Source organism: Ciconia boyciana, chromosome 7, assembly GCF_034638445.1.
Source record: "Ciconia boyciana chromosome 7, ASM3463844v1, whole genome shotgun sequence".
NCBI classification, from domain to species: domain Eukaryota; kingdom Metazoa; phylum Chordata; class Aves; order Ciconiiformes; family Ciconiidae; genus Ciconia; species Ciconia boyciana.
This window is the reverse complement of record NC_132940.1, coordinates 44,189,513-44,215,694: the sequence shown is the minus strand read 5'-3', so window position 1 is coordinate 44,215,694 and position 26,182 is coordinate 44,189,513. Positions and strand designations below refer to the sequence as shown.

The 26,182-nt window shown below is 38.9% G+C and overlaps 2 protein-coding genes across 5 annotated transcripts; one reads left to right on the top strand and one right to left on the bottom strand.

Moving 5' to 3' along the window:
• The first annotated feature begins 1,325 nt into the window (after positions 1-1,325).
• On the top strand, positions 1,326-19,122 carry COPB2 (COPI coat complex subunit beta 2). Of its 2 annotated transcripts, XM_072866993.1 has the most exons (22): positions 1,326-1,448; positions 3,189-3,326; positions 3,954-4,040; positions 5,842-5,968; positions 7,073-7,221; positions 8,414-8,560; positions 9,872-9,971; positions 10,110-10,252; positions 10,467-10,666; positions 11,273-11,383; positions 11,677-11,765; positions 11,846-11,952; positions 12,247-12,390; positions 13,130-13,260; positions 13,567-13,774; positions 14,004-14,114; positions 14,975-15,189; positions 15,467-15,559; positions 15,639-15,819; positions 15,971-16,039; positions 17,729-17,821; positions 18,285-19,122. In XM_072866993.1, exons 1-22 carry the CDS (start codon positions 1,446-1,448, stop codon positions 18,378-18,380), a joined length of 2,742 nt encoding a protein of 913 aa, XP_072723094.1. In that variant the 5' UTR covers positions 1,326-1,445; the 3' UTR covers positions 18,381-19,122. The 2 variants fall into 2 exon arrangements, with proteins under 2 accessions (XP_072723094.1, XP_072723095.1); XM_072866994.1 differs by lacking the exon at positions 15,971-16,039.
• Positions 19,122-25,482, bottom strand: MRPS22 (mitochondrial ribosomal protein S22). 3 transcript variants are annotated; one of them, XM_072866995.1, is made up of 8 exons: positions 25,348-25,482; positions 24,867-25,021; positions 23,931-24,095; positions 22,578-22,721; positions 21,997-22,080; positions 20,909-21,054; positions 19,574-19,682; positions 19,122-19,302 (listed from the first exon to the last, which is right to left on the bottom strand). In XM_072866995.1, the coding sequence occupies exons 1-8, from the start codon at positions 25,466-25,468 to the stop codon at positions 19,210-19,212; spliced, it is 1,017 nt and encodes a 338-aa protein (XP_072723096.1). In that variant the 5' UTR covers positions 25,469-25,482; the 3' UTR covers positions 19,122-19,209. The 3 variants fall into 3 exon arrangements, with proteins under 3 accessions (XP_072723096.1, XP_072723097.1, XP_072723098.1); XM_072866996.1 differs by having other exon boundaries at positions 24,867-25,070; positions 25,348-25,457; XM_072866997.1 differs by lacking the exon at positions 19,574-19,682 and having other exon boundaries at positions 19,159-19,302.
• Between the last annotated feature and the right edge of the window lie 700 nt (positions 25,483-26,182).

The following is a 26,182-nucleotide window of genomic DNA, read 5'->3' as shown; positions in this document are numbered from 1 at the left end:
AAAAATATACAATGTGTGCTGTTCATCCTCCACTACCTACATTCTATAATATGGGTATCCTTCCCCTACATCTCTTCTTTCAGTGTTCCACCTCAGCTGTGTGAAAATCATGAATTAGACTCAAAAGTCATACATTTTACTCAAATCATTACTTTTAAGCAAGCTTATCCAGATTCTACATCCTGAAATTCTGTACTCAAATGTTTTAAGTGTTATTCTACAATCATTAATATAATGAATTGAAAGTTAAAAGAAAGCCTTGAAGCTGAAAGTCTAAACTCACCCATAACGGTTGACAACATTGTGCCCTTTTTATTGTTTCAGGCATTTCTCTTCTCACTTATTTTCATCAGGCTTGTGTTTTTTTGAATTTTAAGTATCTGGCTTTTCTCTCTTCACTTGCTTGGAGTGAAAATAACAAAAGTTGAAGTAATCTCTCTGTCACCCTTTTGTTTGTTTATGTCCTTCAAACTGTAAACACTCCAGGGCAATGTAATCCTTCTTACTGTGTTGTAGGATAGAGCACACAGGGCTCCTAATCCCTAGGTGAACACTTGTATCAAAAGGAGTATTTTCTTTAACTGAATCCCAATGAATATAAATATCCTCCGTGTTATTCCCCTCCTTTATGCAATGAAATGTGGGGGTTGCAATTTTTATTTGAAGTGGAACTTCAATCTGGCAGCAGTGCTAGGAGAAATTTTCTCAACAGTGGTTCCTTGTGCTTTGGTGCTTCCCAAAATCTCGCATTCCCCATAACATTTCTACTAGATACCGTTTGGCGTTGCAGTATCTGTAGCTTTAGCTGACAAAGAGATTAAGAAGAAATGTGCTACTTAGCCTTTCACATCTACAAGGTCTGCAGGACTGACGAGGCTCACACCTGTCTTACTGAGAAAGGCAAGCTGAGCTCCTTCCAAGGGCTTGCTTCAGGGCCCTGTCATGCTCACCACTGAGGACCTGGCCCCTCTGACCAATGTCGCCATTATGCACAGTGAGAGACCACACTGAGCAGGCAAAGAGGGTCAGAGGACCCTTCTCTAGGTCTCTCACAGCTGGGCAGAGCCCCGTAGCTCTCCACCACCATCCTCTGATTGAGTTGCACAAGGTTGCGCAAAGGATTGTGACAGAGACAGTGAGGGCCTCACTTCGCCTCCCGCCACGCGCACCACAACGGCCGTTACAGCCGCCCTGAGGTGACGAGGCACACGCTCCCGCGCGCGGCAACCGCAACTCCCCGCCTGCCCCACGACGCGCAGCCGAGGCGCTGTCGACTACATATCCCGGCATCCCACGGCGCCGTCTCGCTCTCGCGAGAACGGCGCCCAGAGCTCCCGGGACTCGCGAGAGCGGCGGGTCCGGAAGCTCCACGTCGGAGGGTCGGAGCCTGGCCGGGGCGCAACGACACCTCAGCCGTCGGCGCTGCCGCGGGGCGACTCGGGGCCATGGTGAGTTCGGGGGCCGCTCCGCGAGCGAGGCCTGCTGCCCGGGGAGCGCGGCGGGGCGAGGGTCCGGCCTCAGGAGCCCGGCCCGGCCCGGAGCGGGCGGCGGCCCGTGCAGGGAGGGTTGGGGGGCTGCCCCGGTGGGTGCCGCGGCCGTTAATGACCGGCTGCAGAGGAGCTGGCCAAGCGCACTGCACGCAAGCCCCTGGTGCAGGAGGCTTGAAAAATCAATCCTGAGCTGTTTTTACGTGGCCTCAGTGAGGTAGCCCAGCCTTGCACCGCGCAGCTGCTGCTCTGGCCGGCTCCCCCCGCGCCTCCAGAAAAACAGCGCAATGGGACGTGAACTGAAGAGCAAGAGGCCCGGCAGGGGTGAGGGCCTGAGCAGCCGCGCCGCCAGGACGAGCCAGGAGCCAGGCCTGGACGTCGCGGGGCCCTTCGGCACACTGCTGGCCCTGCCGAAGGGAGTTGGGTTTGGCTCTTGGCAGGACAAGCCAGGGATGTCTGTGCAGATTCTTGCTCTGTTTGACCTGGGCGTCCCTGTTCCCGTGCTACCTGAAGAAGTCGTAGTGTTGTTCTGTGATTTAAGTTAAATCACTTAATAAGAAGAAAGCACTTGAAAGTCCCCTAGCATCATTACGCTTTAAGTCACAGAGCAGATCCCTTGGGCTGTGTTACCAGTGTAGTATTCATCAAACAGACCTAACAGTTGTCAAAGTGTTTTGAGTACATGTTGCAGTTAACCTCTTAGATCAGCCATAGCCTGGTCCTTAGTAGTAGTAGATAGGAGCAGTTCCAAGGATAAGACAGAATCACGTGCAGTTGTCTTGCTACTTTTCTAGTATTTATGGCAGGAGAAATAAACCACAAGTTCATTCTCTACTGTCAGATGTCACGTCCATAAGTTAAGGGTACTACACAATACCTAGGTATCTTTTTTTTCCTTGCAGTGTCTAACATACATAACTGCAGGTTTTATTAATTTTATTCTGCTACTGAACACATGCAGCATTCTTTGATCAGATATTACCCATTAAGTTCTCTGAGAAAAAGTCAGCAGCATTAAGTGAGCTCAACAGTCTTTGAGTGTCTAAATGAATCTATAATGCCTCAAATATTTTCGAAAATCACTTTGCTGTACTTCATGCCTTTCAAATACTCTGGCTTTACGTTGCCAGTGATGAAAGTGGAAGGTCAAAGCCTTCTTTATAAGGGAAAGACTTAAACTTTTCCCTCCCCCCAGTTTTTACAACATAGCATTCCATTCTAAAACTTAATGTTGGAATAGTGAATGGAAATAAATTTATAATGAGCAAATGTTGTTGTGTTCTGTTGTGATAACTGGCTTTTCCACCTGTTTTTTCAGGTGAAGTAGTAGGAAGATTCATTTTCTATCATTTATTAGAAGCAAATTCTCTTTGCTTTAGTAGTTCAGGGATACCAGGAAGATGTGCAGAGCATCTTTTTTTTGACTGTGCTGCAAATACTTTACAGTATAAACAAATTCTGAATTTCACAAAAGTAAATTAAATGGACCCATACCCATTGTTGGGGATGTGATGTTTCTAGAAACCCCTACAAAAACAAATAAGCAGATGGATAGGAAAGAGTAGTAGTTGTCTGCCTGCCTGAAAAGCAGGATTGACACCTTTTATTTTAAGGTTTAACTTCAGCTTTCCTTCTTCTATCATATTTCTGTCCCAGTTTTATGTTGAATAACTTGGTATTCTCAATTCTTTTCCTCTCTAGCCTCTCCGACTTGACATAAAACGGAAACTAACAGCTCGGTCTGACCGGGTGAAGAGTGTAGACTTGCATCCCACGGAACCATGGATGTTGGCTAGCCTTTACAATGGCAGTGTCTGTGTTTGGAACCATGAAACACAGGTGATGATTTTGGTTTTCCTTTATTATGAAATCTTCATAACTGACAGCTGTATAAATTCTATTTTTCAATACTAGATACGCAAGACGAATCTTAAATCACTGCCACTAAGTGACTGTACTTTTCCCTTTCTTATTACAAAAGTCACTATAATAATAGACAAGAAATGTCTTTAGCTGTGACTTTAATGACGTTTCATTTCCTATAAATTTCTTTTTCAAGAATTGTCTCCTTTGTGGACTCCTTGCAAACTAATGCCTTTCCTTCCGAAAGATTAGATGCCTTTGTCTTGTACCTGCCATCTATATTTGTGAAGGTTGTAGGAACTGTTAGACCTCTACCTTTCTATCGAGTATAGTTGAAATTCGGCAGCAGCTCCAAAAATATTCAGAGGTGAGGTTGGGTTAAGAATGAAGGGAAAACATAAAGGTGATGTTAAAAGAACAGAACAGGCAAGTATCTCCCTTCTTGGACAGGTATGTTCCTTTTAAAAAGTGTGCATGTAGTGTTGTAGGATTCTTGGAGAGTTGCCAAAGGCAACATACTGGACACTGTTAAGAAAAGACAAACAGCTGATTTCAAAACTGATATTTTCTCCAGTGCTATAAACTTATTATTTTTATTTTTAGACTCTGGTGAAGACTTTTGAAGTGTGCGACCTGCCAGTGAGAGCTGCTAAATTTGTGGCAAGAAAGAACTGGGTTGTTACAGGAGCTGTAAGCTATCGTAGTCTTGATTTCCATCCAGTAGTACTTTCTCTGATTTATTTTCATGCCATTCCTTTGTACATCGCATAATAATATGATTTGATATGAATTTGTAGAAGATAAAGGAGAAAATTTCTGGGAAACTGTAGTGAAGTATTCCTTTAAGTAAGCTTAGAAACTTAAACCTTTCATTTCAAAGGAGAGCAACCTAATACGGTGGCTAATTTTGCATGTAGTGCAAGGTGGATCTAGATTAAACTTTCACTGTCAACTGGAATACACTCAGCACCCAATTTTGACTAAATATTAGTAGTGCTACTTTAACTAAGATGAAACTAGTCTCCTAGTTGAGACTAGTTGACTCTCCTAGTTAAGATGACTTAGAAGTTACTTTCTACTTTTGTTTTTGGTTATATTAAAAATAAATTTTTTAGAGTTTTACTCACCTCTAGAAAAATACTCTGCTTTTATTCAATGAGTCTACTTTGAGAGGAATAGTTTTATTCTAATCTTGGTAACATGTTTTTCTTGATGGAATGAATGTTTTTGTCTGAGTTGAGGTAATGCCTACAATTTTTTGCCTCAGGTTTTTTTTTTCCTAGTTTTCTGCCCTATACATGGAGTAAAAAATTTCTTGTCATTTCATTGTCTTATACTGCCGTGACCCAGTTACTTCAAGTGTGCATAAGTTAGTGCTGTTTCCCAAGAAGTATGACACTGCCTCTTTGGCAGCACAAGAGTTCAAACACGTGCATGGGAACTGGACTAGTAACTGATGAAAGTTAGTCTCCATTTTTATTTTTATCAACATAATTTCACCTGGATCAGTTTCTTGATCTGATTCAGCGTGCAGCTGTATTTGTTCTAGCTTTCCTGAGGGAGGCTGCAATGCAGTAGCAAGAAACACTAACGAAAGGGCAAGACAGCTGCTTTCAGCAACAGAGCCAAGTCTTAGTTAGTGACTACGAAAATGTGACGTTAGTCATTGCTTTTTCTGTGTGTTCCATGTTCATTATGCTGATAGGCTGGTCTCAAAAGAACATACTTGTCCTTTTCTGCCATTCTGAGGAGTGTTTTCTGTAGGTATTGCTGCTTAAACAGGTATGTGTGTGAAAGAGGAAAAGGCAGAGTGGAAAAGTAAATGCTTTGGATAAAACAAGTAGTGTAGAGTTTATCACTAAGTTTCATTTACTCTGATGGCCTTGTAAGTCATGGTCACTTCTGAAAGCTTTACCTGATGTTTTATTCCTTGTCAGATAGTTCTTAAAAAATTTTTTTAAAAAAAGGTTTGGGAATACTGCTTTTAATAATACTGTATCTGAAATAAAAATATCTATGCCCCCCCTCATCTCAATTTTTAAAAAATAAAGTTGAAATCACCTTTCCACTTGACTTAGAGCTACAACTTCTTTCCTCCTGGCCCCGCAGCATTAACATAATTGTAAATTTTATGTTGGAGAACCTTGCATTTCATTTTCATATAAAGCATTAATAATTTTAAAAGCATTTTTGCACTTAATTTTAAATTGAAAGACTATTTAAAATACATCTTTAAAAATTAAATGTTAGTTTTTTCCATTTCATAAATGCCTTGGAATAGGATTGGGTAATTTACGGACTTCTGAATCAAAGTACAATTTGTATCATTAGCGAGGTACAGAAAATACATTTTCTTAAACATTTTGTTGTTAGAGCCTCTTCATGAGAACCTCTAACAACAAAACAATGTTTTCTCTAGCTACCCTGCATTGAATAGAAGGTGTATTATAGAGAGTCCTATTTTAATGGTGGCTTTTCTTCCCTTTCATAGGATGACATGCAAATTAGAGTTTTTAATTATAACACCTTAGAAAGAGTTCACATGTTTGAAGCACATTCAGATTACATTCGTTGTATTGCTGTGCATCCCACGCAGCCTTTCATACTGACAAGCAGCGGTAAGAGTTCTTTGGTGTATTTTTATATTTATTAACCAGCTATTTTTAGGCTTCTTTTTCCTGTCTAGTGAGGGATTGCATGTTTTTTCCTTCTCCTGCTGAAACAAGAATCCTTGAGCAAGTAGCCAATGTGACAGTTGTCATTTCATGTTATGTCTTTGCCAGATGCATTCATGTTTTTTTAATGGAATATCCATTGTACTTACAATTTAAGAGTTTATGTTCTTGTCAGAGAAGACTGAAAAACCTTGTTGCTTAATATCTGCCAGAGGAAAGGTTCATATATGTGCTAATTAGCTGTTATCTGAGAGTTTGGCACACTAAAGTTCTGTTTTTAAAAAAAAATTACATAATGGTTTGGAGTGTGTTTTCAGCTGGCAATCTGACTTGAAGCAACAGAAAACTTGCATTTTTTTTCCCCGAAATACTACTGAGTTCTCTGTTATTTGAGGTGATCAATGTTACTCATGATTGGAAGATCACAGTATCCCAACAAATCTTGCTCAAGAACATCTACATCATACTGCTCAGTCCTTTTCATTCCTGGTAACCTTACTAATACAGTCAGAACTCTGCAAGAATGCAGAGAGCCTTGTGAGTCAGAAGCACCATATATTTCTGTGTTTTGTTGTTGAAACTAATACACTTACACTTGAAATAAAGGTACTAGGAAGCGAGGTTGGTTGTCTCTGCTTCCTGTTCCTTAGTGCTCATTAGAGTAGGGGCTGCAGAAGAAAGCACGGATCCAGTTCCTTAATATCTGCCCAGTATTTTAAGATTAATAATTCAATACCTTAGTATCAGTTCTTAATCTCTCTTTTTAAGACAGATGTATTTCTTACTTAGTTTTATCACTATTTTACTGGACAATTTTTTTGAGAAACTTGTACGCTCTCTGGTCCTTCTGCAAGGAAGGACCAGTAATCTTACAGATGAAAAATATATTGAGTATTAGCAGTGCCTCCTTTCAAGGGGGAAGGGATGAGTAAGCCTTTAACTTGAAGTCATTAAGGATTATGTAGTTTAAGAAGGTAGGTATCGGAATATATTAAACTAACTGAAGCTTGATGGTTTTGGTTTGTGGTTTGTTTTTTTTTTTTTCAGATGACATGCTTATAAAACTCTGGGACTGGGATAAAAAGTGGTCTTGTTCTCAGGTGTTTGAAGGACACACCCATTATGTCATGCAGATTGTCATAAACCCAAAAGACAATAATCAGTTTGCCAGTGCCTCTTTGGATAGGACAATCAAGGTAGAGAAACTGTATTTTGGGGTTTTTTTAGTCATTAGGTAATTATCAGACAGAGTACACAAACCAATAATACTGTATGGATAATGGGTCAGAATTCTTAAAAGCAGGTGCAATAATAGAATTTTTATTGAACAAAGACCTGAACGTTGGTGGAGTTACTATGCACCTACTAAGTAATTCAGTAAATTTACAAGATTACCTGTCAGCTCTAATCACTGAAATGTGTTTCTCTAAGCTTAAAGTGCTGCATTTCCATTTGGATTACATAGAAATATTGGGGAGGGGTAATGGTTATACTGTCAATGAGTAGTTTGGGAGAATTGAAACTATATATATAGTGGGTAAATCCCTTAACTGTGTGCATTTAAAAAAAATAGTAAAGGTGTTTCTCCTATTATTTTCATGTCTTTGGCTGTCTATCTATTGAATTGTTTCCAAAGGTGTCTTCAGCCTTCTCATGGTAGACCCTGATGAGTCTCATTTGCTGTGAAACTATTACTAAGTATCTGGGACTGTAGATTTACAGCCATCTGAGCAGTGAGACTTCCTTATATTCCCTACAAATTATGAGTATATTGGCTGTAAAAAGCCAGTTTTTATTTCATACATCCTCAGATGTTGAGATTAGGTGCGTATAAATGTTGATTTGTTGTGATAATCATGGGAAAATAGCAGTATATCTACAACTTGACTTGATTCATTTTGAGTCCTCATTTAGCATGAGATTTGTCATTCATTTAATGTAACTGGAAAAAATAAAATTCAGGACACAGTTGGGGGCAGCCCTTGTATGCACAAATAGTTGATTGCTTTTTCTAGGTCTATTAGTTAATTTCATAAACAGATAATACTTCTTACAAAGTGTCTTAAATGGTTTTATGTCCTTAATGCAAAACCCTAATGGGTTTCTTTCAACTTTTTTGTTCGTTTGTTTTGAGGTGTGAGCACAGTGTGTGCAACTCAGCATGTTATTTCTGTTTATTTGGGGGGCGTAGGGGAGGACTGGTAGTTTGATAAGCAGTTGTTCAGGTTCTTCACCTAAGAAAACAACTGTGTCTTTGGAATTCCATGTTCTATGTCTTTGGAATTGTTAAGTACATCTGAATACCTGCTCTATTCGGCAAGGTTGACCTGGATGCAAAAGATAGATTAACTACATGTGGTTGGGTTTTCTGTTGGTTTTTTGGGGAAGGTGTGGCAGCTTGGCTCTTCTTCACCCAACTTTACTTTGGAAGGCCATGAGAAAGGAGTAAACTGCATTGACTATTACAGTGGAGGAGACAAGCCGTACCTCATTTCAGGTGCAGATGACCGGTTGGTTAAGATCTGGGACTACCAGGTATGTGTTCAACTCTTCATAAACTTTTGTGCAGGCTGCCGTAGCAAAGCTATTAGTGAAGAAAGAGAAAAAGAAGGGAAAGACTTGAATACACAAATGTATTTTCCTCATTTTTCCTTGGAAAGAAGGAAGTGGGGGGTAAATATTTCATGACAGGATTTTCATTTAAAAAAAAAATTGTTAACCCTTGAGAAAACATGCTGTGAATTTAAATAACATCAAAGTTAATTTGTAGAATTAAATTTGACATAAGGATTCTATTATTAGCATTAGGGTTTTTTCTTGTAACATAGTAATCCCTGCCTTTTGGACTTCTTTTTTTGTGGATTAAGGTGCTCCTCTTCTATGTTCAAATGTAAATATTGTCATGTATCAACTCTTTCCATCCTTTCACTTCTCATTAATTTTTTTCCCTTTTTCTTTATTCCCTTCCCTCTCTCCTTTTTCATCCTGTGCACATTTACACAGGCACATGTGTGCATGCACACACATGCATGTGCTTCTACTTGACAGTTTGCAGGTCGTGAGGTGACTTGTTTGAATGCTCTACAGGAAAGGGAGATTGAATCCAGGGATTCAACTCTGTTGCTGGAACCTAGAGCTCATAAGTTCTTCCTGTGTACAAGTGTATGAATGGCTGGAAGTGCAAGACAAAATTTGTTAGATAGTACTTTCTGGTTGTTAAAGCATATTGCTCTAGAGTAAATCCAAGCTCAGAAGTTAAAGCTAGTGCTGTTAATTTAAGTATGCACTGCAGTAATGGCTGTTACATAACAGTGCTTGAAATGTTGCCACCATGTACAGTTGTATACATCAGTTACATAGTCTAATCTTGGTTGTCTCAAGCAGGGTAGACTTTTCTTTCACAGTTGTGTGAATTAACATTGTTAAAAAGACAGTGTGAGATCTATCTTCACCTGTAATTAGGTTCAGATAGATGTTTTGCTCTCGTTTTTTTGCAGTGAACTTTGCTTTCTGTCTTACTTTAATTTGTTGTGTTACATAGCTCTGAGAAAGCATATCTTCTAGGCAGAAACACATCTGAAAATAGAAGAAAACTATGTCAAGAGAAATATCTTCTTCTGGGGAGGAGAAATTAACTCAATGCAATCATAGTTTTTAATATGTCTAATGCTGTTATTTGAGCATCTTGGAAATAAATGTTACTGAAAGAAATTTAGAGAAATACATTTTCAGATAAATTTTGGATTTGGGGGGAGATTTTTTTGAGAAGCGAAGGAAAAAATATAGCAACGTGTTTATTATCTGTCCCTGTACTGCCACCTCTTTTTTTTTTTTTTTTTTTTTCAGAATAAAACATGTGTACAAACACTGGAAGGACATGCTCAAAATGTGTCATGTGTCAGCTTCCATCCTGAATTGCCTATCATTATCACAGGCTCAGAAGATGGTAATTTTGTATTTTCTGATATATAAAGGACAGAGGAAGAACTTATGGCAGAACTCTTCTTGTGGTGTGGCTACACACCTCCTGTGCTCGCATTGAGAGAAGAGATAAAAGGCATGTATCTCTCTCTTTTTCCACTAGGAACTGTGCGCATTTGGCATTCAAGCACTTACCGCCTGGAAAGTACCCTCAACTACGGTATGGAGAGAGTGTGGTGTGTGGCCAGTTTAAGAGGATCCAATAATGTGGCTTTGGGATATGATGAAGGCAGCATTATTGTTAAGGTACAGTTAATTATTTGAAATGAGAAATGGACATTCATCACTGTCCTGTGTACAGAGCAACTGGTTCTGTGATAATATGTACAATACTGAAAATCTGGCATTTTAATTGGCATTTTCAGATAAAGCCAGGGTATTTCACTAGATATGTTCAACTGAAAAGAAAATCAAGAATGTATTTTCTCCATCTGCTATATTCTTATGCTACGCTTCCTAGCTTGGTCGTGAGGAACCTGCCATGTCCATGGATGCAAATGGAAAAATTATTTGGGCTAAACATTCAGAAGTCCAGCAGGCTAACTTGAAAGCTATGGGAGATGCTGAAATCAAAGATGGAGAAAGATTGCCGCTAGCTGTAAAGGATATGGGGAGCTGTGAAATCTATCCTCAGACAATTCAGCACAACCCTAATGGACGGTAATAGATTTTAGAACAAAATACTTAAACATTTCTGATTTGTCCTTTCTGTTGTTTGTTTGGTTGTTTTTTTTAACATTGGAAAACTTTTTGAGTGAAAAAGAGTTGCCTGTGTGCTGGAGACTGAGAGCCTATGGAGAACAGGTGTATCAGAGCCTGGCACTCTAAAATCAGAGTAAGAGATGGGCTTCACCTGTAAGAGCTACTTATCTGTTTAAGTAGGACATTCTAGGTAGCAGAAGAAGTATGTAAACAAAATGTGTAAAGTAATAGCAGCAAACCACATTCTTTTGTCACTTCTCTTGAATTGTTTTTTTGTTAACAGACAAGCTAAATTAAAAGAAAAGGTAAAGGGATACAAGGTACAAGAGCCACTCAGTAGAGAACAGAAGGAAAAGGGAATAGTAAGTAGCTAGCAACATGACGCAGAGGAAAATCCAGTTCTGTGACACTTTTTTAATATATGAAGCTCTTTTATTCTTACAATCACCTGCAGTGATTGTATTGGGCTAGAGGCCTTTAACTTTTCAGATAATTTGTCTGCTTGATCATGCCTATTGAACCAAACACAAATGTCTGACAAATATATCTTTCCTCCTGCTCTAGGTTTGTAGTAGTGTGTGGTGATGGTGAATACATCATCTACACAGCTATGGCTTTGAGAAACAAGAGCTTTGGTTCCGCACAGGAGTTCGTATGGGCACATGATTCTTCAGAGTAAGTGTTGAAGATTTTTTTTTTTTTCCCCTTTGTATTAACTTAAATTTGCTGCTGCTAGTTTTCAGGCTGTACAAACTGTAAACTGGCCTGAAGACTAAAACCTGTGTGGATAATAAACTTTAAATAACTGTCCTGCTTTAACATTTTCCATTTGTAGCACTCTACTAACTTCTGAAGATAAATCAAATGCAGTTGTTTTGGAGCAGCTTACGATTTTAGTAATTTGCTACTTAGGAAGCCAAATAACTTTTTTTTTTTTTTTTTTTTTTTACAATGCATTCTCTATTTAGATACGCAATCAGGGAGAGCAACAGTGTTGTAAAGATATTTAAAAATTTCAAAGAGAAGAAGTCATTCAAACCTGATTTTGGAGCAGAAGGTAAGTATTTGCTTTTAAAATAGATATGTTAGCACGTTTTTTGCACAATGTGGATTTCTTCCACCTTTATTTTCTTGCAGGCATCTACGGTGGCTTCCTGTTGGGTGTCAGATCTGTTAATGGTTTAGCATTCTATGATTGGGAAAACACAGAATTGATTCGCAGAATTGAAATTCAGCCCAAACATGTAAGTTTCTAGATGGGACTGAAGATATTTACCTGTCTGTGTTTACTGATTTTATTTTTTTTTACTAGACTGCTGATTTTTCTTGAGTGAGGCCAAGCTGTCAATCATAAAGTAATAACTTCTTAAGTTTATCTCAATCTTACAGCAGAAGGGGAAAAAAAATCCCTGTATGTGTTGGCTTCTCAGGTACTAAAGCTTCTGTTAGAGTTGGTATGTTTTAACCTTAATTTATACATCCTCCTTTCTTAACCTGGGGTCTCTAAAACAGTGCCATTATTGATTCTGATGATACAGATTTTCTGGTCTGACTCGGGTGAGCTTGTCTGCATTGCTACAGAAGAGTCATTCTTCATTCTAAAATACCTATCAGAAAAAGTTGCAGCAGCCCAAGAAACACATGAAGGTGTCACTGAAGATGGAATTGAAGATGCTTTTGAGGTACCTTCTATTTGAAAAATGGAATAGGATTAGAGATCATTGAAGCAAGTCTTCCCAGAGTATAGCAAATTTAGTCCTTAACATAGTCCTATTAAATTTTAGTTTCTAGAACACTGGAATACAGTATACATCTGCCTAAGGAACAGTGTTAATCATTTTATTTGGGTTCCCTGGGGAGAATATCCCTGTTGAAATCCCAGTATGACAGATCTTGATGCCTTCGTTTCTGTTCGGATATCTGTTTACTATTCTCACAGAGTTACAGAGGTTATTTTTAAAGCATACACTCAGGTAGTATGTTTACGTTGCTTAAACTTTTCTGCAATTTTCAAGTTGTGAAATGTTATTGAAATTTGAGAACAAGTAAAAAAGCCTCATGCTGTGAAATGTCAGAAACACAACTTTCCTTGTGAAATTTGTCTTTGATTGTCTTGCTTAACGCTTAGTTTGGTGCTTGTTTCCTGGATTTGTAATCGGTTTAGTTAAGTATTAAGGTAGAGATTCCATACATTTTGTGAAATATTGTAAATTTTATTATAAACATAAAGTTTATTTCACATATTTTGTGAAACTAAAAGCATTATTTAAATAATTCCAATCTGTATGTAAACTTTTTTGCAACTTGCCCAACTATTTACTTAAGTATAGAATATTAAATTTAATTTGAAAATACAATAGTCTTACTGCTATCTAAAAGTACCTTTTTTACATATCTAATTAAATCTAACTTAATTTGCAGGTTCTTGGTGAGATTCAGGAGATTGTGAAAACAGGCTTGTGGGTAGGTGACTGCTTCATTTACACCAGTTCTGTGAACAGACTCAACTACTATGTTGGAGGAGAAATTGTCACTATTGCCCATTTAGACAGGTAAGTTGCTTCATCGGGTTGTAAGCAAGCGTTAAAGGTTCTTTCCACAAAGTTAGGACAAGGTGAACCTTGTCACCTGCTTGCTGTGCATTACTACTTTTTCTTGCATGTCATGCTAATGTATGTTCTGAGGCAATAATGTAATCTTGGAGGGAATAAAGAGTGTTATGTGGAAGTGCATATATAGTAAAAGTAGAATTTTTCATGTGAGTATTCTTGCTACTGTAAGAACTGTTGGATTTTTTCTTTTTATAGACTATTTGGTAGTGGATCTATTCAAGACAAATATTCTTTGGTTTTTTTCAGGACAATGTATCTTTTGGGGTATATCCCTAAGGACAACCGACTTTATTTGGGTGATAAAGAGCTAAACATTGTTAGCTACTCTTTGCTGGTCTCAGTACTTGAATATCAAACTGCTGTGATGAGAAGAGATTTCAGTATGGCTGATAAAGTTCTTCCCACGATTCCAAAAGAGCAGAGAACCAGAGTTGCACATTTTCTTGAAAAACAGGCAAGAAAACTACTTCTTAGTTATCAAAAACTTAAATCAGTTTATTCACATTTCTAATTGAATTTGCTAAGCAAAACCAGGTAATTATATCTGTAAGCATAAACTGGTGTTAATCATCCATATTTATTTGAGAATACTGTAACATTCTGTTTAGAGGGCTTTTGTTAGAACATCTAGGATGCTGTTTGACCTGACAGATCACAGTCTTACTTTCAGATTTTTATTTTAGGGCTTCAAACAACAAGCTCTTGCAGTATCTACAGATCCAGAGCATCGTTTTGAACTTGCTCTTCAACTTGGAGAATTAAAAATAGCCTATCAGCTTGCAGTGGAAGCAGAGGTAAACATAAAATTTTTGGTGATTCATACTAATTCTGAGTATTAGTGTGAATCTAAGAAGCCCTGTAAGAAAAGGCAATGGTATGTGGGGATGCAGTACAGCTCCCTGAACGCTATATAATGGCTCCAGCTTCCTTGATGAAGCTCTTCTGCCTGTAATTCAAAGGAATCTAAGCTGTGGGATGGGGACAGAAAAATGTTGTCTACTCGGAAAGCTACAGGAATTCCATGGAGAATCAAGCCTTAATCTCCAGTATTGAACAGTGAGAGGAGGGATGGCAGGACTGAAGTCTCTGGGCCTTTGTTCCAGCCTTGGCAAACTTAGATGATGTACTAGGAAGACTGACAAGCAGTGATTTGTCCCATGTCCATTATTCAGAGAATTGATCTCACAGTTCCTGTTGTAAAATAAATAAGTTAGTGATAAGGAATGTTAACTTAGTTACAGGCTGTAACTGTTGCTAACATCTGTAACTAGGTTACAGACAAATTTACAAATGTCTTTCTTACGCTCTGAAGTTTAACTTGGGAGCTTTCTTTAAGAGATTGTTACTGTTTAAATTTCCAAAGTTATTTCTACTTCCTCCCTCCATGTTTAATGAAGAACTGTTTATGTTATGTAATGGTGTACCTGTGTAATGATCCACATAAAACACTCACTGTGTCATGCTGTGAAGCTGCAGTAATCATAGTATCTCGAAGGGAAGACAAGGGTAATGATGGGATACAGCACCTTCACAAGTAAACTTACATTTTCATATTGAATGCTCTGAAAAAAATCTTTAAATGCTGTTCAAAAAATCTGAGGGTTATTTTTTTGTTTTTTTTCTTTCCCTCCCTCTCTCCTTTTTGTATCATTAGTCAGAACAGAAATGGAAGCAACTTGCTGAGCTTGCCATTAGTAAGTGCCAGTTTGGCTTAGCCCAGGAGTGTCTCCACCATGCACAAGACTATGGAGGACTACTGCTCCTGGCTACAGCTTCAGGAAATGCTAACATGGTGAACAAGTTAGCTGAAGGAGCAGAAAAAGATGGCAAGAACAATGTTGCATTTATGAGCTACTTCCTGCAGGGAAAGTAAGTAGCAAGCATGAGATTCAGATTGTTCTGTTCTGCTTTCCAAAATGCAAAGAACTTCAGGTTCTTCACTGGTTAACTACAGCTAATTTAGAACTTCCTGCAGAAATATTGTGGCATGTGCCTTTTCAGAAAAGCTGATTCTGTTTTATGATGGCTGCTACTTTTAAAATCTGAAATGAAAGCACTTGAACATAATAGAATAAACAGTTAATCTAATACACAAATTTGTCTTTATTAAACTTACTGGTTAAAATCACATTTTAAAATCTTTTAGGCTTGATTCATGTTTGGAACTCCTGATTAAAACCGGGCGTCTCCCAGAAGCTGCTTTTCTTGCACGGACATATTTGCCAAGCCAAGTTTCAAGGTAACTTCAAAGCATATGCAGAGCATGAATAGTGTTGTCAAAATTAGCTGTATATAACAAATATGGTTTGCATCTCCAGGGTTGTTAAACTGTGGCGGGAGAATCTCTCTAAAGTCAATCAAAAAGCTGCTGAGTCCCTTGCAGATCCTACAGAATATGAAAATCTTTTCCCTGGATTAAAAGAAGCTTTCGTTGCTGAAGAATATGTTAAACAAAGTCTTGCTGACTTGCGGCCAGCCAGGGAATACCCACTTGTCACTGTAAGTAAGAAGTGGGAGCTCTTATTGTCTCTAGAAGAAAAACATCTGGTGCTGTGTAAATTCAGCTTTAAGCGAGTCAGCGCAACCACTTAAATGTTCCATGAACATGTGTTTTGGTGGTTTTGTTTTTTGGTTTTTGTTTTACTTTTAGCCAAACGAAGAAAGAAACTTACTTGAAGAAGCAAAAGGCTTTGAGCCTTCTGGAGCAATGGCACCTCAGGTCAGTGTTGCTACTAAATAATGAACTCTAAGAGGCAATTTTGCTATTGTACGGTAACATCTACCCTGGATAATGTTTCACCAATAATGGACAAATTATTGCTCTTATTGGCTTGAGTGTAAGCACTGTAGCTGAGTTGCATTTTCTTTTGCCTCAGATTCTCTTAATCTACTTCTGTAACTACTAATGACTTCTTGACTGTGAAATTATTTCTTTTGTGTGGTTACTTACCTTGGGTCATCTCTTGTTAGTGTGAGTAATCGTAGAGTCTTACCATTGAATTCATCCTGCAGAAAAACAATTTCAGTTGCATGTACAAACACTGCCTCAACTGCTGCTAGTTTCCTAAAAGCTCAGTAGTTGGAACCTGGAAACTCTTGCATATTACAGCAATTAAAAATGCTTTATATTCTTTGCTAGTGTGCCTGGTTATGGAATAAGACTATTCCATAACCATAACTAACTGGCTAGGGATCCTGCTCAATTACTTGAAAATACGTACTAATCCATATCTGAAGTAACTCAAACTGATATTTTTTTTACCACCTCAGTTGTCTAAGTATTATGCAGAAAACACATGACTTATGTTTAAGGTGTAAGCATACAGATTGAAACAAACACTTAAAATGCTTTTCAGAGCTTAAACAGAAGATGACAACTTGTAATTCTTTCTCATGTCAAATACACTTTACATTTGAACATGAAAATCAGAATGTGAGAATTTCTTAAAGACAATGATGTTGGCACAGCTCTTTGAGGCTATAAACCTCTAAAAGAACTGCAGTGGAAACTGAGGGAGAAACGGAGTCACAGCTCTCCATTCTGTCTCTGTATTTTCTCCTCATAGGAGATGCACTACAAAACTTCATTGACAGTTCAAAGAAGTTAGCTTACTTTCAAGTAGCTTTAGTGACTATTTGCTTCTTGTGTATCAAAGCAAGTACCATTAAAGCAAAATCAAACCCGTGTGCACATTTGTTAAAAAAGATACAGAAATAGCATTGCAAAAGTTATCCAAAACAAATTAGAACTACCTTGCATTAGAAGCTGAAAACAAGACCACTAATGTTAGAAGCATCTCTGCAATCATTAACTGAATGCATAGAAGTCCTTAAACAGCAGTTGTCTCTTACAGCTGAGGCTGAGTATGGTAAGTTTTGTAGGAGATAATTATATAATTAATCTAAATACAGTTAATTGAATAGTACCATTACTGAAGCAATGTTACAACTGATGAATTATCTTAATATAAAACGCGTGCAGCAATGAAGAGAGAAGGGTAAGTGTTAAACCCTTATAAGGTATGGAACACAAAGCCCAGCAACAGTACTAAGATTTACTGCTATGACAGTCTCAAGTAACCTAATCTCTTTCCTGCGGAGGACCTTGAAAATCACTTACTTTCTAACAGCACTTCAGTATTTGAAAATTAACTGATACTTTCTGAGGGTTGTTTTCATTGTATCAGTTCCATCACCAACTGCTTTAAATAAACTGGGTGGGGAAACAGTAGTCTCCAGTGGAGTGGGGACTAGGATGCTTACTGGCTGTGAAGATGTGGTTCAAGAATTACTGAGGGAAACTTGGAAGGAGAACCACTGAGAGAGGGGGATTATAGGTCTGCTGTTTAGTTGCTTTTGTTGAAAGAACTTAAATTCAGAAGAACTTAAGGATTATCTTTTTCATTAGAGGAAGGCTGAAGAACCAGTTCCCTCTCCTAAACAAGAAGTGATGAAGACAGTTTTGCAGAATTCTGACCTACTTCCAACAAGAGATCAAAAGGTACTGAAATATATTTTTATGAAGGGAATTAGAAGCACTAAACTCATCTTATGTGAAAGACTTCAACTAATAATGTGATTAAACCAAGCTACTGGAAAATGTCACTTCCTATATTAAGACAGGTTAGGACCACTACAGTGTATGGATCCCTTCCTGTTGTATGCAGAAACTGTACACAGTAATATAGACCAGTTCCTACAGCCTTGTGGATTTACAAGGAACAAAGGGTCATGTCCAAACATGGTTGGTCAGAACACTGTAAAAAGTTGCAACTGAGAGGTGCTTTCTTACCAAGAAGGCAGCTTCTCTCTACAGCTTATGTTAACACTTACGTTCCACTTGACTGCCTCAGCTTGGTGTTTTGCAGAATGTGCATATGCATCATACAGAATCATACAACATTTAAGATGGCTAACATATAACCATATTAGTATCCCCTTAATCTAGTCTTTTCTTTTCCTAGACACTGCTGGACTTGGAAGATGACTTAGATAACTTGGAGCTGGAGGATATTGATACCACAGATATCAATCTGGATGAAGAGATGTTAGATGAGTGAACATACTTTTTAGATGACCAAATCAATTACTCTAAACAAAGGAATGAAGTTCTGTGGACTATGTGCTCCAAGTTAATTTGATTTTTATACTGTAAGTGGACCATATACGTGTAGAAAGTGGGTAGACCCAGCAACTGTACAAAAAGAATCAGTTTCTAGTATGTTGAAATTCAAGATTAAGCCTGCTCCAGTGCATACTAAAAAAATGTTTTCATTTATCAAGCAATTCAATAAACCCTTTTAAACATTCTGTTCCTCAGTTCTCCATTTACTAGTAATTCTACTATTCTTAAGCCAGCTTCAAGAGTGTGTATTGCAAGTATTTGAAACAAGAGCATAGTAGCCAAGCACTAGTATTTTAACCTGACTTTTCTTAGTATATGGTTACTTTTTCACTGTGCTATTTAGCTTGTATCTGTTAACAAGCAGTAGCTCAGTTACTCTTCCAGGCAACACTTCTAGCTAAAAGATGTAACAGAACAGTAGTACGTCTTCAGAGATGGATGTGGTGTTACACACTTTCCTAAATGAAGCTGTCCAGACCCTACACTTACTTCAATAAGTAAAATTAATTGCAGCCAATTCTTTAGATGCAAGATGCAACAGTAACAGAATTAAACTCAGGGCATATTGTCACCTCAAAACAAAAGTAATGATGACTTCTGTTCATTTACAGAACTTTTGGAAATAACAAGCTCTTGTAGTGATTGTTACATACTTTAGTAAAAAATCTTCTAGAACAGTCTGTTGTTTAAAGTATTTATTGTGGAATGCTGTACAGAGAACGTTTATAAACACACTTAAAACTTATGATGCAATAAGGTTTATTTCATGAAGCTGTAGAAGTAGCCATTGCTTCCTCATAAGCCTGGAGGGCCAGTTGTATATAGCCTTCTTTCTGTGATTCAGTTTTCACAAATATCTGCAAACATGGCAGGAGAGAGATTAATGTACAATTAAGAACACAGTTGCATAATGAGATGTCATCATTCCAGTGATAGATCAGCCAGCTACAGCTGAAATCCTGGTACAGCTATATATAGTTTAAAAAAACAAACAACCTGGCATGCATAACAGTTCTAGTTAAATACCTGCTTCTTAAGGTAAGGAGAAATTTAGACTACTAAATAGGCTTCTGCTGTTTAAAAGCTTTCTCTTCTGTAGTTAAGTAGCCTTAAAGTAGAAAAGCATACCTTAATTAGATCAACTCCTTGAAGTTTCCCTTCTTTAGCTTCTTTTGCTGATTGACATTCAGGATGAAGCATATGATACAGTGTAATTAAACTTGTAGCATCATCCAGCCTAAACAAATAAAGGCCCATTTGTAGCAATTACTTTCTCTTAATACTTTAGAGAAAGTGTACTTTGTGGTGTACTTTGCACACCACAGGCTTTCATAAGCTTCTGCTTTCACTGAGTATACAGTCATTAGAATACATAGCTAAATAGGCATCCCATCATCTATTGCAATGGCAACCTGTTCATGAGAATGAAGACCAGAAGCACACATACACCAAGGTGCACCAGGTAAGGTATGTAAATTTATCCATACTGCAGTTTAAGCCTGATGTACTGTTCAGCAGTAAAAAAGCTGAAATCTCTCTAAAACAGAATGAATTACCCAATAACAAGTATTTAGCAGAACAACTGTGCCAAAGAGAAACTTTCTAACACAGACTGCAGTAACTAGCATGTTTTACAGAAGTAGTAGTAGAAATCTTGTGATACCTAGCCCTCAGCTGAATTTAAAACTGGAACAGGTGGTCTACATAAATGTAAGCATAAGCCAGAAGTGAGTGGGTGGCAGGTAAAGATACTCCAAACTCTAGTAATTTAAGTTGTCTAGATATTTGAATTTTCCCATTAACAATTTGATTTCCAAATTTGAAATTCCAAGTTTCCTGTATTTCTTCATATCCTCAGGTTGTAAAGTAAGATCTGACCACCTGTTGAAAGTTTCTAACTTCAACAGTAGGAAATGAATGCCACCATCACTGCAACTTGTGAGTTCCAATCGTACAAATTTCTCCTAGCTCTAGTGACATTTTTAACAATTACCTATTGTTTGCTTCAGGGACTTTTGAATAACTTTAGCAGAAATCCATCCATTTAAAATGAAAGTATATCTACCTGTTACTCAGCTACTCAGGAATTGCTCTAAAACCCAGAGCGTGTCAATCTGAAATGCCAAAGTTGAGCTCAGTAGTATAAAATTGTTAGGCTTTAAGATCAGCACTGCCCAGAGCTGGAAGTGTACTGACTATTACACGGGAAACAAAAATAAAAACCCAACAACTACAAAAGGCTAATCTCTGTAGAAACCTAGTTTACCCTACAACTTCATGGACTGTAGTTGGTGCTTCCATTCAGGACCTATATAGCTAAAAGTTACAGCTAGCCTAAAATTTCATGCAAATGAAAACTTTTATACATCTTACAGAAATACTGTTTTTATTGTCAAACAATGGTACTTGTTGTTTGCTATTTGTTTAGATAAGCAGAATTAATAAGTGACAAACACCACTTACAAGTCTCTGTGGATCATATCTATTAGTAAGCCATCCATTTTCTTTCTGTTTACTAGATACCATACCATTCCTCCAAAGTGTCTTGTTGAACGGAGCAGATCATATTTGGCATGTTTCTCAATGTCATCATATGTTCGATGATGAACCTATACACAGAAAAGCTTTCAGTTTCATTAGCATAACTGAAGCTCGATTACAGTTTCTTCCCTCTACCTCTCAGTTTTTAATCTATTTTCAGACCTCCCTAAAGTGCAGGAGTAAGCCACAGGCTGAGCCATGCTACCTTAAAGCTTTATACATGTTATAATTCAGGGTAACACTAGGATAACCCAGTTCTTAGTACTTGGGCATAGACCTCTTTGTTAAGAGAAAGCTAAATACTATGTACTGAAAATTTGGGGAGGGAGGGACATAACCTCTGAACCTTCATTTCACTGCTGTCAAGTTGTAATCTACTCTTTAAGGAGAAAAATGCTAGAGCAAAGAGGTGAGATTTTACTTTGAAGAAAAGGTATTTGAAAAATTGCCTAATAAGTTGCATTCTCAGTGATTTGAGAAATTACTACAGCTTAAAGAGAAGTAAACATTTTAAAGACAAGTGTAGACTAACATTCACCAGTAACTACAGTTACTGAATTTAAGTATTTCAGCTAGAAGTATATTTTTGTACCTGGTCTTTGTCAAAAAGAATACTTTGTGTACAGTGCTCTCAGGTGCACTCCATCCATTATCATCTACCTGGTCCTTTCAAATCCTAACATAGCAGTTAGCATGACTTCAGTAGCACAGCTCTAGTTGTGGCCACTTATGGGCATTATCATCAATTCTGCTTTGATACCAAAAATACCTATATAAAGACTATTTTTATGCATCTGTAGTTCTTTCTATGCTGTTGAAAATACCTTAAACAGTTTTAGTTCTCTGCAAGAAAAAAAAGCATCACAAGAATAACAGGTAATCTATATTGGGGGAAAAAACATATGAACACCACCTTTGGTCCCCAGATAATACTTAAGTTTACAAAACAAACCCTAAAGTTCTTCACTAATACTATTTTTTTTTACTAGAATAATGAAAAGTGAACTCACTCTGATATAGTCAGGTGAATCTGGCTCAAACTGAGCAATGCACATGTTAAGGATATCCTCATGACGGTCTTGCTGAAACACAGTCTAAAACAACAGTTCAAATTCAGGAATAGATTCTGTATCACACCATTCCAACTCTCCAAAATCAAAACAGCAGCCACAACATTTCTGTTCTGGGCAACACTTACAGTGAGCATCCCCTTAATCACAAGACAAAATGGATAAAAGTACAGTAACTGCCATGATGACATTAGTACAATGTTCTTTGATTTTTGTTTCTGAAACACCACCTTTTCAGATTAAGCATACAATTTCATCAATGCGTAACAATTAAACGTGGACTTCTAGCATTACAGAATATCTACACCTATGCAGGATTTACCTGGCCCTAACCTAGACCTTAGTTAAAATACTTATAATAAAGTTACAATGATAAGCAATTGTTCAAAACAGAATTCAAGCAGTTTAAAACATACAAGCAGACTGGCTTATTCAGAGCTACTCTGTCCAAATAGCACAGTTTCACTATCAGAGCACAATTAAGTAAAAACTATCAGTTTTCAAAACCAGGAAGATCTTACCACAAGATGTTCGTCCTTGAATACCACTGGGGGAATAACTCTGCGCCCTTCTTTTGGGAAGAATATCTGTATCATTCTGTCTCGTTCTTCCCAGGTTGCTTTGCGTAACACACCATTTGGTTCTCTAACTACAATGAAACGTTCCTGAAAAGACGGCAAAAAAAGAGCATTGTCTCCCAAAGTCTTCTCTCTTTGTAGCCAGAACCATTGTAAAAAAGATTCTTATTTGGCCAAGTCCTTCTATACCTAAACTCACACTAATAATACCAGTTTCTAATTGATTGTTGCTATGTGCTAGATTCATCATTTCTCCCTTGGTACCTGCTAATTAAGTGCTACATTTGCACCTTAATTTTACCGTACGACATAACCGTGCATGCACCTACACTAAAACCTACAGCTCTGTGATGTTTTGACAGATAATAACTAATACCCAGAGAAAGGAGTTAGCATTGCTGCTGGCCTGATCTTACGCATTTAGTAACACTTACTAAATTAAGAATGCAAGTGTCTTGTACTTTAACTTTGTTTCAGAGGTAGGTGCTAGAATCAAGTACGGGCAAGCTCAAAACAAAAAATACAACAAATAAAACAATATACTCAGATCTGCTCACAAGCATATTTGATTAGGGCAGCAGACAGGAAAGTTTGTTGGGACGAGGACGTTTTCAATACATTGAGGCAGAAAAATAAATAGCAGGCTCCTAGAGAGAGCTCTCAGGTGGAGTAATAGATGGAAAACTTCACAATTCATTTCACAGGATCATCACTATATGCATGTTTGAACCACGGAGACTTCTTAGAACCGTAACTGTTAAGAATTTTTCCAGCCTCTGAGTACTGGTACTTAAGACAATCTAGATGTTTTAGTATCTAAAGAAATTTTTATCCCTATACTCCACAATTCTATTTGACAACTGTTTCTTCACAGCTTTCCCACAAATTCATTTATCATTTACTCAGCTTTCCACCAGATCTTTGCAACTGTGACGTAGCTCCATCTTTTGGTCTATGCACAGTACTATGTAATCCAATTCCACAGAAAGCTTCTAGGAAGTATGGAAGAACTCAGCTCTCCTAATATATCATGAGCATCTGCTTTTAAAATAATTAACTATCTATCCCACAGCTTCCCACCCCCACACCTGCTTTTGAGCACTGGATTGTAATTTATCATTACCAGTTAGAAGCAAACATTTAGAACTATATCTTTGTATTGCCTTGTACCAGACTGAATTTATAGCTCCTCAGCCTTTTTGCAAACTGCTATAACTATATTTTATTAAAACCTAAAGCTTAGTTTGAAATTAAGAATGAAAATCTCTTAAAATAAATTGATACACTGACACTTACACGATGTGGAATGGAGTAAGTTAAATCTGTAAACACATATTTTGTAGTTTCAGATCCTTCAAGGAATTTGTCTTCTGCTAAGACATCATCAATTGGCTCTCGTTCATTCAAAACAGGAGGCATGATTAGCTTTTCTTTAGCTTCCTCAATGGCTTTTCTTGTCGCCTTGGGAAAAAAAATAAATAGTTTAATTTTGCAATTAAAAAACTCATGCTATTGGAAAGCTAACATACAATTTTGGGACACATTTTCATTTAGGGAGAAATTTTAAAAGTCTTTTTTTTTCTTCTGCAGTTGAAAAGAAGTGAGACACTAATTCAGTCTCCAGGTAGATGAATCACATGTGAACAATATGCCACTAGTGTAACTTGGGAAAATTGCTGGAGGAAGTTCCAAAACTAAACATATACATATGTTTACTACATATACTACTGCAAACACCAAGTTTATTTCAGGTATTTTTCCACAGTAAATTTTCCCCAAAGCATAAACCACAATCAACAGTTTATATATAGCTGTGATGGTGGTTTCAGAAGAACTGGCTTAAGTCAGGTCCCTTCGTCATCCTGGACCATGGTCAGACAACAGGAAAAAAAAAAAAAGTAGTCAAAGGATTCCCAGGGCTACAATTCAAATATCAAATAAAGACATTTAACACAGTTAGGAAGCATAAGGAAATGGGATGATAAAGAGAACCTGTCACTCAAGAAAAAAAGCATCCGATTTCCTTCCATATTCCATAAAAATCGAGAAAAACTGGATAAATAAAACTAAAGTGACAAAACACTGATTTACACTAATTTAGGAAATGACCTGAAACAAAGGAAAGAAACCAAAATGTTTTTAACAGCAGCACTAAAGGAAGCAGAAATATGGACTGTTACAGACTTTTTGCTAAAACCAAAACTTATTTCAAAACGAAGCAGAGCAGCCTACCTCTTCCAGCTGAGCTTCTGTCATCAGTTTGTACTTGGGCGGTTTAAGCTCCTTTTTCACCGGCCTAAAAACCTTTTGCAGGTTGAGCCCTGTCATTTTGTAGAGCAGATTCTGAACGGCTTCATCCGCAAAGGAAGGCTTGGCGGCTTTTCCTTCTGCGGGGATTTCACACGCTGTTAACCCGGCTGGCGGGGAAGCCGCTGCCTGCGCGGGGCGGGGGGGGAAGGGGGGCCGAGATGACGGCTGCGCTCACGCCACCCCCTCCCCTCACGCGAAGGCCCCGCGGCAGACCCCACGCCTCCTCCCGCCCTCGCCGGGCCCCCCCTGCGCCGGCACACCCACCCCGTCCCGCCTCCCTCCCCCTCGGCCCCCCTGGGGACTGCAGGCGCCCACCAGGAAGGGCGCGGGCGGCTAAACGGGCGCTTGCGGTCTATGAGACAAGGCCGGGCGGGGGATCCCCTCCGCGCCCCCTCTCACGTACCATCCGCGGTCCCCGCGTCCTGCCCGAGCCCCCGCCGCGCGCGCCAGCCCCACAGCGTTCGCGCCACACGCGACAGCCGTGCAGGTACCGCTGCGGAGCCCCACGCCCCGAGCGCCGCCATGTTACATCCACCCCTTCCCGCCCCGCCGACGACGCGCGCGCCGGATCGCCCCTCGAGGCACGCCGGGAAATGGAGTCTCCCTTCGCCCCAGTGGCCTGTCAGAGCGGCGCCGCGGGGGGAGCGGCGGCCCCGGGCGGTGAGCCTGCCTCAGTGAGAAAGAAACGCGGTCCCCTGGGCCTTTTCCCCGAGGGAAAAGGCAAGAAACCGCTCCCAGTACGTTTTTGTTATTAAAACGCTGCTGAGGCGGAGGTGAGGGCCAGGTTAGGGTGGGAACCCCTTTCTGCTGTTCCTGTCAGAGCAGGGACAACGCGGCGGTGGGACCGGGAGCAGGGCTGGAGCGACGCGGAGGGAGTAGAGCGGACTGTTGGCTCTCTCAGCCGGGGAGGAGTCGGAGAAGGGCTCCAGGCTGGCAGGTTTCCTTGCTTAGGGGGGGAGACACAGTAGTAGGAAGAAAGAGGAATCGACGCCACCGTGCATACTGCCGCGATTAAACCACTGGTAAACCGCAACTGCTTAGAGGTTAGGAAAGGTGCGAGGCAGTAGGTGGGTGCACTTTATCAGCAGCTGCCTGGTCCGATGCCCGTCCGGTCGGTCAGCCGGCAGGGCAGGCAGCTACCTGCCCTGGTTCTTGGGCAGTCTGCCTGAGAGGGAGAAATGCTGTGTTAATTTATACAAAATTAAAAACCTCGTGTGGCTCTGTCTGCTAGTTTGGCA

Excerpts from the sequence above, each read along its gene's own strand:
- COPB2 (XM_072866993.1), top strand. Across the intron at positions 13,261-13,566 it reads ACTATTGCCCATTTAGACAG|GACAATGTATCTTTTGGGGT; the intron begins GTAAGTTGCTTC and ends GGTTTTTTTCAG. Across the intron at positions 15,820-15,970 it reads GGGAATACCCACTTGTCACT|CCAAACGAAGAAAGAAACTT; the intron begins GTAAGTAAGAAG and ends TTTTACTTTTAG.
- MRPS22 (XM_072866995.1), bottom strand. The coding sequence starts at position 25,468 with ATGGCGGCGCTCGGGGCGTGGGGCTCCGCAGCGGTACCTGCACGGCTG. Across the intron at positions 25,022-25,347 it reads GGACGCGGGGACCGCGGATG|AAGGAAAAGCCGCCAAGCCT; the intron begins GTACGTGAGAGG and ends AAATCCCCGCAG. Across the intron at positions 19,683-20,908 it reads GATATGATCCACAGAGACTT|GCTGGATGATGCTACAAGTT; the intron begins GTAAGTGGTGTT and ends TTATTTGTTTAG.